Source organism: Dermacentor variabilis, chromosome 2, assembly GCF_050947875.1.
Source record: "Dermacentor variabilis isolate Ectoservices chromosome 2, ASM5094787v1, whole genome shotgun sequence".
Classification (NCBI taxonomy): domain Eukaryota; kingdom Metazoa; phylum Arthropoda; class Arachnida; order Ixodida; family Ixodidae; genus Dermacentor; species Dermacentor variabilis.
Genome location: NC_134569.1, coordinates 214,153,070 through 214,167,200, shown reverse-complemented (window position 1 = coordinate 214,167,200; position 14,131 = coordinate 214,153,070). Strand labels below are relative to the sequence as shown.

General features: G+C 53.4%; 1 protein-coding gene across 1 annotated transcript in view; it reads left to right on the top strand.

Annotated features, from left to right (window-relative positions):
* The window catches only part of LOC142573096 (uncharacterized), a 77,908-nt gene extending 64,444 nt beyond the window's left edge, over positions 1–13,464 (top strand). The window contains exons 8-11 of the mRNA XM_075682617.1: positions 5,398–5,543; positions 5,678–5,761; positions 6,286–6,427; positions 8,564–13,464. Coding sequence (XP_075538732.1) covers positions 5,398–5,543; positions 5,678–5,761; positions 6,286–6,427; positions 8,564–8,867 — 676 coding nt within the window. The 3' untranslated portion in view covers positions 8,868–13,464. The remainder of the gene's footprint in view (positions 1–5,397; positions 5,544–5,677; positions 5,762–6,285; positions 6,428–8,563) is intronic.
* Positions 13,465–14,131: the final 667 nt, after the last annotated feature.

Sequence of the window (14,131 nt, the reverse complement as noted above, 5' to 3'; positions counted from 1 at the left end):
GGTGCTAATCCTGTAAGCCCGACGGACAGCGTCGGCGTATCGGTGCAAGTCATTTCTCGGACGTCTTCGACTTGCCTTGTGATGGTGGAAAGACCATAATTTCGCCATCAGATGGACACGGTCCTCATGAATATTATTTCATATGTGGGTGTCGAGAATTGCAGCGCCATTAATTGCCCATCGCGACAGTGTGGTGGTTTCGCGCATATCTGCGCGCGATGCACCTGCATTCGTGCTTAACGGCACCGGTGTAGCACTGGTCTTGGCGTCCACGCGTGAGCTGGTGTTCGCTTGCGATCAGCTGTATGACAACGAAGCTCGGTTATTTTGCACAGCGCGCTGTTTGCGTGCCCTTCGTAGTTGTTTATTTCCGTCTTCTGCGGCACTTCGCTCCGTTGCGATACAGTGAACCGTTCATTTGCTTGTCGATTGACGCCAACCGTGACAAAGTGGAGCCGTAAAAGTTCGACGATTCGAAGTGCAATCGAAGCCCGAGTGTCGCAATTCCAGAAAGAGCACTACACGCAGCTACAGCTCACCCGCGAAAGGTCGCAGCCGACGCCGCGGCAGGCATGCTGATCTCGTCCTTGTTGGCAGGCGCGCGAGCTTAGCGGTGGGGGCTTACTTCGATTCAGACACGACGCGCTGGATTGCCTGGCGCCACTGGCGTCAGTCCGGCGCTAGCCACTGCGCCATAATCCGGCCAGATGGCCGCTTGGCTCGCGGCAGCGGCTGGAATGACCCTCAGTCCGGGGGAAGCTGTAAGAGACGGCGGCGGCAGATGCCCCGCCGATAGGCAGCCCCGCCTGGTCGGTCGACGCGGCCGGACGTGACTTTTATCGCGGCAGGCAGATAGTGTCCGCCGCCACTCCTCGGCCCACAGTGGGGGGAGCGACTGAAATACGAGTTTCCCCGAATGGAGCCCGCCCGCGTGTTCAAACAACTGGCGTCCGGGGAAAAGAACGAGCGCATAGCACCCCTTGGGAACCGTGCGAGCCGTCTGTGTTTGCTGTCGGGAAGATGCCTTTCCTGTCCCCCTCCTAAAGTCTAGCAAGTGCCTCACAGCTTGGGTCGTTGGCGAAAACCCACCAGAGCGACAACGCACGCGGACCCCGCGTAGCGAATCAAAAGGCTTCCCACCGCTGCTGTGCCGCCCCCTTCTCTCCACCTAATTGATTCTCTGAAATTCACGAACAAGGCTTTGAGCTAAGCAAATTTGCTGTATACGCGAGCTTAGGTGTCGCGGCGTCAGACATCCTAGGGGTAATTATCTAACTGGCGAGTCTTGAACCGTCCTATGAAACGCCTAAACCATTCAAGTTACAAAAAGCCAACAACCAATGGCTGATATAAACGTATATATATATATATATATATATATATATATATATATATATATATATATATATATATATATATATATATCGCCCTTATCTCCTGCCGCCTCCGAATGATATCACCGAACACGTATTCCCCATTTATCTCACAATCCGTGACGTACACACAAATTCTAATATGCCTGTTTCGGCATACAACCCCCGCTTCCCTCCACCCTGCACGTGCGTGCGAGTATCGCACGGGAGAAGGCTCGGTACGGCAAGAAAGCTTGCACAGCGGAGGGAGTTGCGCTGAGCGAGGATCCCGCTCACGTCTCGCCGATAATTACGGCGCCCTTCGCACGGAGCAAACAACGCGGAAAGCTTCGCGCTGCCGCCGCACGAATGCCCGCCCTCACCTCAACAGACCAACCGCTTCCCACCGCTATCGGGGAGGCTCGTCGCGCCGGCTTCTGGCAGCCGTGCCGAAGAGGCAGGCCACGCCAAATGGCGCAATGGAAGCGACGGGTCGCGCCATCTGTTATTGATTTCGCGAACCAATTTCCGTTGGGCCCCGCATGCGCTAGCACTCCGCGCTATCCCTCGCGGCCGCTTTTGCGCTGCTGTTCTTTTCGTTTCCTCATTTTTATTCCCTCTGGCAGTTCACGCACGGGAAGCAGGCAGCCTTCGGCTCCGGCTGTGCCCCCCCCTCCCCCTTCCGCACCTCGTTTCTCGAGCCTGCGTGCGCGAGGCAGCGCTCGTACTTAGCGCGGCCGTGGGGGCTTCCTGCCTGTTCGCGGGTCTCTGGATCGCGCTAGGCTGCGAAGGGTGGACGAGGGGGTTCGGAGAGGCGCAGGCGTGTGCACCCGCTTTTATCTCCGCGCGACTCGGCCCAACGGGTACGCGCAGCCTCCTCTGCCTGACGCGCGCGATGGATCTTTTCTCCTCGCGCTCTCTCCGCCTCTCTCTTTCTCTTTTTTAATATTCTTCGTAGCGCCTCTCTCCCTCTCTTGACGGGTGCTTCTCCTCGCTCAACCTGTGGTGCTTTTTCTTCGTGGGAATTCGCCGCTTCGTTCGTTCCGCGGGGTGCCCGCCGCCGCCCCCGTTCCATCTTGGCTGGCCGCGCCGCGCTTTTCTTTTTCTTTTTTCTATCTATTCTCTCCCTTCATTTTTGCGCTGCGCGGCCGTTCGAGCTCCCTCCGGTCGTAAAAAACCGAGCTTGGCTCGCGTCGCGGTGGGAGCTGCTGCGTGATCGCTGGTGCCGCGGAGGCTTTTTGCAGCCGCCGACGGGTGAGCGCGCGCGTTGCGGCCGGCCCCTGGGCGCCCATGATTCATCGGCGCGGCTTCTCGTTTGTCGCTCCTTGGTTCCCGATCGTCCGCCGCGCTTTACTTGTCGCCGATCCGGCAATTTCTCCTTGCGTTAGTTCAGAGCGCTGTTAGCGGTCGCGGGTTTGCCTTTATATTCGAAGGTCATGCGTTGTTACTTAACCGAAACTGACCACTGTGTGTTTGAGAGTTAGCCATTTTGTGGACTTCCTAACTGTAGCGGTCCTATTCCTGTTCTTCGGCCTCTGTAGCCTGTTCTGGCGCATCTGTACCGCTGATACGACAATGAACTGACAATTGAAGCTACGAATAAGAACCTAACATTGAGGATCTCTAGGCTACGTGGGCCTTCTTGAAAACGGTTGTGGCTGCTCTCGCTTAGTTTTCGTCGCTGCATTAATTCGAAGCATGTGTCGATCAAGTAACCAAGGTATTTTTTTCGCGTGCTGTCTTCTATCTCGAGCTTGCGGTCAAAGTCATGCGAATAGACCCCCCTTCTCCCCCCCCGCAGGCGTCACCCTGGAACAATGGCCGGTTTCCTTTATTGTCTCTCTAGCACGATGGATATATCGAGGGAGACATATATCCGCTTGTTTACGTCCAAGGCAGCGGTGGGAAACAATGCCGCCGCCTCTTAGATGTACGGCGTGTGATGCGTGAAAGTCCAAAAGACAGACGGTTTTGCCTCTCGCCGCCTTGCACATCAGCTCGTCGCGGAGCTTTCTGTTCATTGTGCTTTGTTTTCCTCGCTCCTTTGTGCGCTGCTGCTGTTGCGCTTTCGTCGTTTTGTTTCCCAGGAGACAGTGGAGATCGGCCGTCGCGCACTATTTTCCTTTCTTTCGTTTAAACCTACGCGGCAGTAATGCTGAGTCAGTTAGGCGTAGTTTCAAGTGCAGTTGTCTCAGAGGCTGGCGTCGGCAGTTGCGCGGACGCGACATATCCGGCCAGAGAAAGATTTAAGTCTCACTGGGGGCTTCTGCTATGTTAGGTACGAAAGCAAGGACTTTAATCATTGGGTGTATTTATAGATGTCGTTGCGGCATGCATCTCGTGCGGATAGGCCAGGGGTAGAGCACCGCATGTGACGGTTGTTCTTTCGGAGCACAACTTTTGGAGCTGGTCGTGCGTCCGGTTAATGATTAAGACGTCGCCTCCGTGACGTGTTCGGCAAACGGCGACTGTAGGAGGTTCCCGAGCGCGACATAAGAATAAAGCTAAATAGCACGTACCTTCCTTTGTTTTCTGAACGTGACGTTTATGAAAGTCGCACCTGTCGGCGTATGCCGAAGCACTTTTTTCTTCTCCCTCCCCTCTCCTTTTTCTTTTGTCGTCATCAGTCGCGCGCGACGCCCTCACGCTGTTTCTGCGAGCTTATTCTCTTCGCAGTCCCGGACAGCCTTCGGTCGATCGTCGTGCCATTCTGATGACCGTCCTGTTCGCCCGCTGCGCGGCGCAGTGAAACAACCGAAAGCGAATAAAACGCCAGGCTCCCAGCGAGCGCCGCGCGTGCATTTTCTCTCGTTTTTTTCCGCCACCCCGCGAGGCGCGAAGCTCGGCCCCGAGGGGAAGAGAGACGCGCACACAGAGCGCGCGCGCGGCCGGACACAAAAGAGCGTCGCGACGGCGGCGACGCGTCGCCGCAGAAACAAGAAAAGACGGTGGGCGCATGTATGCGGCTGTATAGTACTACGGCGGCACCGACCGCCGCGCCGTTGTCGAGGCTCTCGGTGCACGCCGCCTCTGTAGCGCCGGGGTTCCCCTTTGTTTATTGTGCGCGTGTGGCGTCACCGAGCTCGAGCGGCGGCCATCCCCGCTGCTGCTTTTTTGCCCTGGCCTGCGCGCCGCTATGTGTGCGTCGGCGTCGCTGGCGGCCCCTTCGTACCGTGATGATCCCGCGTTTACGTTTCTTTCTTTTTTTTCCTTGTACCGCCCCCCCCCCCCCCCCACTCCTGTTCCTTTTTTTTGTGTGTGTGGTCGTGTGGCAGTCGAGGCGAAAGGACGGCAGGGAGAGGGAGTGGCGCAAGCTCTTTGCCGAGGCGTGGAAGGAGTGCCTGCCGGCTGGCCGACCGATCGGCCGGCCATTCTCGATTGCCCCTCGGCCGTTTTTATCTGTTTTCGCGTTTCTTTTATCCCTTCTTGAGTTCTTGTGACGGGAATCTTGCAGTAGAAGTGATGCGGCATCATTCTCCAAGGTGTCACGTGGTACGCCTGCATCAGGAATTGAGAAGGGGCGTTGAAATTATAATAAAACATAAAAAAATACTTCATTAAACCGATTGATCACGCCGGCGGTTGTAGGCCCGAGAGCGCGCCCCTTGGTTACACATCGCGCGCGCAAAAAAAAAAAAAAAAAAAAAAAAAAAAACCGTTGGAAGTGTGCAAGTATTCCAGCGTGCCATCAGAGGAAACTGCAGTATCCGGTGTTGCTGGTTCTAGATGACTTCACGATGTAGATTTGTGGGACGACCCAGCAGCTTTGTCGATGTTGCAAGAGATAAAGCGGCGTCAGAGATGAGGTCGACGTCAATGAGCTCTGTTTTCTTTTTTTGTGTTACTTTTTTCTAAGCCTGTTCCTGTTTACAAATTTGTACTTGCTCAGCGTGAGCCATACGAATTCTGCGTCACGCCATTGATCTCTGTGTACTGTTGAATAATAAAAAAAGCGCGTTGCATCGAGGAAGCGTAATTTGCGCGCGAGGCCTTGGCAGTTAGACAGCGTCTGATGATCGCCGTACTTTTTTCGCACCTTTTGCAGGCCCCTGCATGACGCCGTTGAGAAAGGTCACGTAGAGATGGTGCGACTGTTGTTGTCTTATGGCGCCGACGCCATGCTCACGACGGGCTCCGGGCTGTCACCTCTCGAGCTGGCCAGGTCGCCCATCATGGTTGAACTGCTCAGAGGTGAGTCGCCGCGCTGTATTTCACAGCTGTGAAAAAAAAAAAATGATTGGACGAGAGAGGTTGCCCTACTTGTGTCTCGTCTTTGTCGCTCTCTGCACGTGAACTAACGAAGTGTTCCCCCTTGGTGCTCGCAGGCTTCCTCTCTGACATGGCCGGCGAGAGTATCGACGGAAGCCCCGTGCTGCCGTGGCACTTTGCAGGCACAGCCTCTCTCATGGGTGAGTACGCCGTCTTGCTCGTAGTGTTGATTGGGGAGAGTTCGTAGCTCCGCCATGTATTCGCACGAGCGGCGCGGTAACGTGCCTCTTACCTGCTCGGTTTTCGCGGGGGAAGAGAAAGTGAAATCTACCTACGGGTTTTTTCCCGCATGGTAGCGAGGGCGAACGTTTCGCGAAGGCCAGCAGCCGCATCCGCTTGTTTCTCGCCGCAAATGACCCATTGTTCGGGACCGAAATTGCGGGCTCAGCGGTGCGCTTTTATGTCACATGCACACGTTAGCACCTCTGCCTGTAAGCGCCCGATTGCGATGCAAATGCGGGACCTAAACGAGAAAGTAGCCGAGCAGTATAAACGAAGCGGTAGTTGAAGGCGCTCGGAAATTGCGAAAACGAAAGCTTGAGGGACAACATAGCGGCAACTTTCGTTAAAGCTACAACGCTCCGCTATCTTAATTTCTGACTAGACACAGCGATGATTGCGGTCGCACACGTCTCACGGAGGTTACTTCTTTTTTTACGTGTAGATCCGAAGGATACCGGCTTCGACGTGCTGGCCGGTGCGCCAGCCGAGGACTCTGGCGATGACATGCTGTTCCAAGTGAGCGAGTCGGCGCAGATAGCCACCTACCGGCTCAGCCCACACCTGGCCGGTACAGCGGAACGAAGGTGAGTCTGGCTACGCGATTTGTTTGGCGAGGTTCGAGATGCAGACAATACCTTCGTCTTGCAGCAGCCTTCAGCTGGTGAAGGGAGAAGGCATGGGTTAAGTGACGTGTGCTCTGCGTGTATAAACGACGCAGCTTTAAACACGGTCTCCGAGATCGTGCGGCGCATTGTCTTGATACTTCACACAGCGCGCGCCGACCGATCTCGGAGGCCGTGCTTGAAGCCTGCGTGCAGCACTTCGCCACATTGCGTTGCACTTCTCATGCGCAGCCTAGCCTTTTGTCGAAGTGCGCATCTTTTTAGTCAGCGTGGCCACGGAACTTGCTTGTGTTGCTTACTTTAAGGGTTCTCACATTCCATATTGTTCAGTGCGGTCATCGCCATAGCATCGCGTGCACATGATTGCCTGCGTTTAGCAACATCTGGGTTTGTGCTGGGTGGTGTAGGTAGGGGAAATCGACATCTTGCTCACTGAGTGCAACCTACGTCGCAGTATACCGTAGGCATTCAGCAAAGCGGACGGCAGTCTGCTTTTGCTATTGTACTTCCGCGGATTCTGGCGCTCTGCGTAACGTCACCTCCTATACTACTTCAACGACGCAAAACGTTGTCGCCGAGCTTTGACAGTTCTTTGCACCAGAAAAAAGGCACCACAAATGTGTGGTGTACGCGCAGCAGTCGCGCTGCCGCGCACTGGCGCTCGTCCAACGCTCGTCCTCCTGGCGTAATCGACGTCTTCCGCGGCGCCCCTTTCTTCCTCCTCCGAACGGCTCTTGCTAATGTCGCACGATGCCGCACCGCGCAGGAACGCGCTACATCGGGGTCGCCGTCGTCGTGCGCACGAGGAGCCAACCAAAAAAAGAGTGTGAAAGGAAGAGGGTGTCTCTCTCTCTCCCCCTAGCCGAGCCGTGAGGCGGAGATTGCTTTTCGCCGCCACGCGGTCGACTACGACTTTGCCGCGTGTTGTAGGGCGCGTGCATCGCGTAGGGTGGCAAGCCGTCGGTGAGGGGGCGAGGAAGAAGGCGAGAGGGGCGCGCGTGGAGGCGACGCCGCCGCCACGTTTCTCCGCGGCCGGACGACCCTAATGACAGAATAATGACAGCCTTCGCGCCCGCCGCTGCCGCCGCACCGTGGACGCAATTCGTAGGAAGCGCTCGCCGGAAGCTCGGCTCCGGGCGAGTTCAGATAGGCCTTCTGCGGGTGTCCCTCCTCGCGTCTTCGACTTGCCACGGCAAATGCGTGCAACGCTGTCGATGGCCAGAGCCGTCTCGCCTCGGCCGACCAGGCAGCCAGTACAGAGGATCGCGGTGCCCGCTGAACATGCGAACAACGGTGGCTCGTACCGGATGCTCTAACCGCGTGTTGGGTCAGTCGCGGCCGGCAGACGATGCGGTCGTTGGTGCGCCAGCCAGTCACGCAGTATTCCAAGCTGTCTAACGCCCGTTTAAATCCGGCCTCTTAATGGTTCGTGCGCACCTAATAATAATATTTGGGTTTTTACGTGCCAAAACCACTTTCTGATTATGAGGCACGCCGTAGTGGAGGACTCCGGAAATTTTGACCACCTGGGGTTCTTTAACGTGCACCTAAATCTAAGCACACGGGTGTTTTCGCATTTCGCCCCCATCAAAATGCGGCCGCCGTGGCCGGGATTCGATCCCGCGACCTCGTGCTCAGCAGCCCAACACCATAGCCACTGAGCAACCACGGCGGGTGTTCGTACGCACCTGACGTTACAGAACACTGCACCGTTTTTTTTTTTTTTTGTGAGACTTAGCGTAGGAAACTCTGCTCTCATACACACGCTTGAACTGAGCTCACTTGACGCCCGTACAGACCAGAAATACGTCGCGGTCGCTAACGGAGGCAAATGTATGTAGTGACAAAAGTAAGTAGCTAGACGACACTGTGGCAGATACAGTGCGTCAGTGAGAATGTGGCTGGTTAGCGCTGTCACTACAGTGGCACTCGGAAGAAAACTATAGCCGTGCACCAAGATTTCGGTGCACACTATGAAGAATGTTGAGCAGGTCAAAATTCCTTCGCTTCTCATATCCTGTATTAGCCAAAACGTAATTCTGTGGTGCAAATCGAAGCGAATCGAGCAATCATTTTCGTTTATCTCCTCATGTGCAGCTGCAGCGAGTGCGTCCGGCTCGACGACGTCCTTCAGCGCCTGCGCATCTCGGCCGAAGAGTTCCGGCAGCGGTTCCCGGCCGTCGAGGTGCTCGTGCTACCCGCGCACGAGCTGCGCGCCAAGACCACGACTCCGTGGCTGGACGCCGAGGCGACCGCGAGCCCGCACGAGACCAGCGGCGGACCGGAGGCCTCGTCCTCCTCGCCGCCTTCGCCGTCGCAGCCGGTGGCCGCCGTGCCGGCGCTGCGGTTCGACGCCACCGTGCGCAGCATCCTCGGCCTCCACAACCCAATCCCGCGATGAGCGACCGCCGACAGTGTTGTGCTGCGTCATCGCCCCTCCTCCGCCGCGTAGTCACTACCGCCACAACCAGAGTGTCGCCCTTTAGGACCACCGCTCTTCCTCCCGTCCACAGCTCGTCCGAAGCGGAGCGCACGGCGGTACGCCGGACCAGCGAGTAGCCGTGCGCGGCCGCCGCTACCCTCGAAGAGGGGATGCAGACACCCCCGCTTCCTCCAGACACCGCCGCTGGCGCTGGCGCCAGATGAGACACTGCAAGATCTCGCAACCGAGTGCGCGCGGCTCGCGAAACACGCTGTGCAGACACTGAACGAAACCGTGACGCGTTGTTGCCGCGCGCAGCGTGTGTGTGCGTGTCATCCAGGGGGCGCTGCGTGTCGTTTTCGCCGCTACGGACGACGCTGCTGCTCACCGGCACGACGACCGCGAGGAAGGAACAGTCTGCCGCAGTTTGCGCGTGTGGGACGTTTCCAGACGTGCGCGCAGAGCTGCCACTGACTGTAGTCGCCGCCGCCGCTCCGTTTGTCGGGACGTTGTGCAAACTGACGTGCAGCGGACGATTTCTCGCCGTGTCGTATAGCGTCCGGCGTGTTGTATTTCACCTGGCGTTGGGAGGCGCCATAAGGCAACGCTGTGCGCGCACCCATGCTTGGCCTCCGGCGTTTGTCGTAGTTTGTGCCGTATTCCACTTGCAAGTCATTTCTTCCCTGTACCGGTCAAAACTGGCCACCCGGGTTTATTACAAGTGCATCGCTTTTTCCCACATCATTGTGTGTCCTTGATGGTGCGTGCTATATACAGCTCCACGCTGCGTCTTATTATGCGTCCGAGGATGCTCCTGTAAAAAAAAAAAAAAGACAGAAAGGGAAAGAAAACGAGAAGGGCATTTTAGGGAATGTTCAACGCTTTGCTTTCCCCGTGGCCGTTATTTATATGTTGGCGTGCGTGCTTCCTGCTATAGTAGCGCGCGCATCCTGAAAAGCGCCATTAGCGCAACCCTTATTTCCCTGCTGTCAGCATCTATCTCTCTACACTCGCGCCTGTTGTTCCCGCACGATGTTGCGCTATCCCTTTTCAAGGTAAACGAGTGCCGTGATCATTGTTGCGTATAACTCCAGCAAGATGTCCAAACAGCCTCCGCGCCTTTACGCCACCTACAAGTGCCACTCACGTTAGCTCTTGTGGACGAGGAAGGTGAGGGGACGAGGGCTCGCCTGTAAAAAACAAAACGCCGCGTGTATTCCTTACATGTTTTCCCACGATCACCCGACACGTCGTTGAGAGACTCCATGTCCATACGCGTACAGTTTCCGTCACGATATCGTCTAGTTAGCTGTCTCGCACGGACAGCAGCCCAGTCACCAGTAATGTCAGTACATGAGCCTGGTATATGAAATTCCGCAAAAGTTTCCTCTATTTCTGTTTTTCCCCCCCTGTCGGTTGGCGAAGAGCTTTCAATGGCCGCAAGGTCCTTCAGCTGTATTCTTCTTTTGTAACATGCATTCTTTCGCGGTAAAAGGGAACGCACAAGCGCTGGTGTGCAAATTCACAGCCAGCCCTAGTGAGCAAACACGCGCTGGTTGATCATGACCGTCATTTTAAGCTGCAAGCGGCTTCCTGTGTTATTGCGAAGCCTAGTCGTCGCGAGTTGAAGCGACGGCTTCTAAGTCCATGTTGTAGCGTAGCGCTATGTGTGTGCTGTATGTGCGTGTCAACCCATCTGAGAAAAACAAATGTTACGCGCAGCAATTGCAGAGCGATGATGTATCGAGAAACTTTTCTTTTTCTTTTCTTTTTTGGTCACCGCGAGAGAGCGAAGCATTTTTCGCCGTAGCGTCGTCGCATTGCCCGTTACTCACTCCGCTAAATAATCTTTGGTGTCGCCTCTGTTCTTGGCTTCTGCGTAAGCCTACTTTTTTTTCGTCTTCTTGGTTTCGTTCTTAAGCAGACTTCCTATGAGCCGCGTGTTGATGTTGCTTCGCTCCTGGCACAAGTTCTCGCGAAATGTGGGCATAATTTACGCGACCGTTTATCTCTCTCCGTGCTCGAGCAAGACGACATTATTCTTTGCGCTTAGTCAAAATCTTGGGCGCATTCGCGCCTCGTTTCTGAACCTTTCGCCACGCGTCCTGTATTGCTGGTACGTGTTCCTTGGCGTAGCCTTATCGTTGAGACGCTGCGCTAAATCAAATTCCCATCGACACGCTTGGTTTAGAACGGTCGCATACGAACGTTGTTTTAATTCCCATTTCTTAATTTTATGGCTTGTACTCCAGGCTGCTTAGGAGGGAGTAAGATATGAGAAAAAAAGAAAAACATGTGGCCTGTAACTTTGACAACAGACGAAGCATTGTCGAAACGTTTTGCTTACTTAGTTGCCGACTTCTCCAGTTTGGAGTAATTAATGTCCGAAGGATAAAAACCTTGCAATAGCAAACAGTCTGCATTTCTACCTGCCATTATGATTTTTTAAAATTTCCTATTTTCATGCCCCCTTGCCTTAGGGCCTGCCTCGCGTGTTAATTGAGTGTGCCCTTGAATGCCGCGTGCATCGTGCCTGTTTGGCTTTAAAGCCCGCGCTACACAGAAAAAAGGAAAAAAAAAAGTGTAAACGTCGTTGCGCATCTCCCAGCTTCGCCTCGAGCATTCAGCGCCTTTCGCCCGCAGATGTTCCCGCGGCAGTTTTTTGCAGTCGACATGTAGCCTTCAAGAAGAAAAGCTTCGCGATCTTCCGTTGTTTAAAGCGTACGGCTTTGGTCGCCGACCTTCGTATCATTCCTTGCTTTGTTGTGTTCGCGAGCCCTTACTATATGACCACTTCCAGGAGGAGTGAAAAAAAAAAAAGAACACCTGTACTGCTGTCAACTTTCGCAGAGTGTCTTAAATGTAAGAGGAACATTTAAAGAGAGAGGAAAAAAATATCTACTGGTTGCTGCAACTACCTGCAGTGTTCGTTGTTTCGGACTCTCTGTCCACGTGCCTAGAGGAAAGTTTCGACTATTTGACATCTCGTTCTTTCTCATAGCCGTGTTCCGCCGTGTGGTTGTGCGTGGGTGTGTTTTGGGTGTTGTCTCCGTGTACACCCGCGCCATGAGCCGCAGCACAGGAGGTGTCGGCCGTAATGACCCACGTAGACGAATTGCCTGACGTTGTTGACCTCCCCGTCGTAGCGGTGACGATTGCAGCACGTGTTTTAGAAGAGAAACGCGCGTGCGCACAACGCGCTTTCCCTAGAGCCTCGGCATTTGTTTTTTTTTTTCTTTTTTTTGAAATTACTTGCGCGTCGTCGGCAAATAAAACAATTCAAAAGGTGTGTGCGTCGAGCTTTCCCTGCTTCTATGAAAATTAAGTTGGGAAGGCCCGATAGGAAAACAATGCTAAAAGAAATATGTTTGGTATAGAACGTATATCGAGTACCCGTTATTATGTGTCAAATTCTCCACGCTGCGGAAAACGCCGAGGTTCAAGGCTACGTGGCGGTGACGTGCATCCGGCGTTATCTGCTAGCTGAACGGACGACTTTGTAACCGTGGGTTGCATTAGGAGAATGAATCGAGGAGAAAGTGCAGATTTATGTATAAACATGCCGACCGTCCTTCACTGCCCTGGTCTGTATGTCCTATACCGAAAAGCGCCAGTAAATTTCACATATTGCATTGTTAACCAGTCCAAGGTTTCCATTTGAAGAAACGTTCTATTGTTTCTTTCTTTAATTTTCTTTTTGAAATTTCGAAGTGGGATCATCCCATTTGTATGCTGCTGCGACAGAACGAACCTCCTCGGCCTTGTCCTCTGTCCAAACTAGTGCAGCATTGAAGGAATTGCCGGATTTCAAAATTTGTCAATCTAGAACTTTGTTTTCTACTGTGTAAAAGTGTTTGTCGTTAGCGAAAGTCCACTGACAGCTCCAAATTTTCCGCTACCAAGTTGCCTTGAATACTTTCTCCCCCTTGCTTTTATCAGACAGACATAAATTCGCGCGTTGACGTTGGCACACATTTTACTTTCCGATTGACAGCTTTTCGAATTAAAGTCGCAAGCGTAAGGCTTGCTGGTATCACCGCTTTGTTTCTCCCGATTGTGCGACGTTGCGAACTAGTCTTAACAGTGTTACGTTTGACTAAACCTGTTCTACTGTTTACCCCTTCCGTCTGTTTGAACAGGCCTAGCTTGAAATGTGTGTTATCTGAATTTCCATTTGCCGCATTGTGATGAATGGAGCGGTCGCCAGTGGACATTCGCAGGCGATGTGCATCGCATCGCGCCCTAAGTGTGTGTGTGTATGTGTATACGTGCACAACATGTATCGTATTTCCATGTACGAATTTGTTCGTGTCGGCGTACGTCTTCAGCTTTCTCTGCGAACTTTTTTTCTTCTGGCGGGCGATCGACGCTCTGAACATCTCTCCTGCGGATGTGCTGTTCTTTTTTCTTTTGTTTTTTTGCCTAGTTTCCGGAGTCGCTTACTTTGCTCGCTGTATTTTTGGATGTACCATATATGAATGTATTTTGTAAATAATGCCGTGTAAATAGGAAACATCAGAAGGATTATAATATACTGTATTCACCTGGAAAAATGATAAAAAGGTGTCCAAATGAATCTGATCGTGTCCGTGCGTCAATTTTGCCGCGCCTGAAACCGTCGTAACGCCCCGCACTGCGGTGGCGACTGCGTGGTTCGGTGGGTGAGTGACCGGGAAAAAAGATATCTGGGAGTTTATTGTTTTAAGGAGTTTCTTACTTTGCTAGCTTAACGTTGCAAGAAACCTATAAGAAGCCATTGGCGCTCAAGAAAACGTATTTTTTAATGTGAAGCTTTCCTTGCCTCATCTCCCGACTTTGCGGGCGCTGCTGCTGTTGTGGTCTGGCTGGGCGGCTAAAATGCAAAGTATCTGTACCTAAAAAGCGTGGGCACAGAACGGAGGAAGAGGTAAAGAAAGTTGGCAACCAAGTACAAGGTTATTGACAGCGTAGATAGACAAGCAGGAGTAATCAGAAAGGGAGACAGAGACAGCGAATTGGATGCAAAGAATGGAAACGAAAAAGACCATGGGGATTTATAAGAACGAGAAAAAAGAAATTAGAAGGGAAAATCTGTACGTTAACACGAAGGGAAGTACCTTGCTATTAGAGGCCCGAGCTGCTTGCTTGCCCAAGGACAAAAAAAAAAATTGTAGGACGCATAAGCTTCGCGTTTAAAAGTGGAACGCGATAACATTCAAAGATCCCTGACTGCTTCTCACACTTCCCGGCAACTGCGGCGTGTG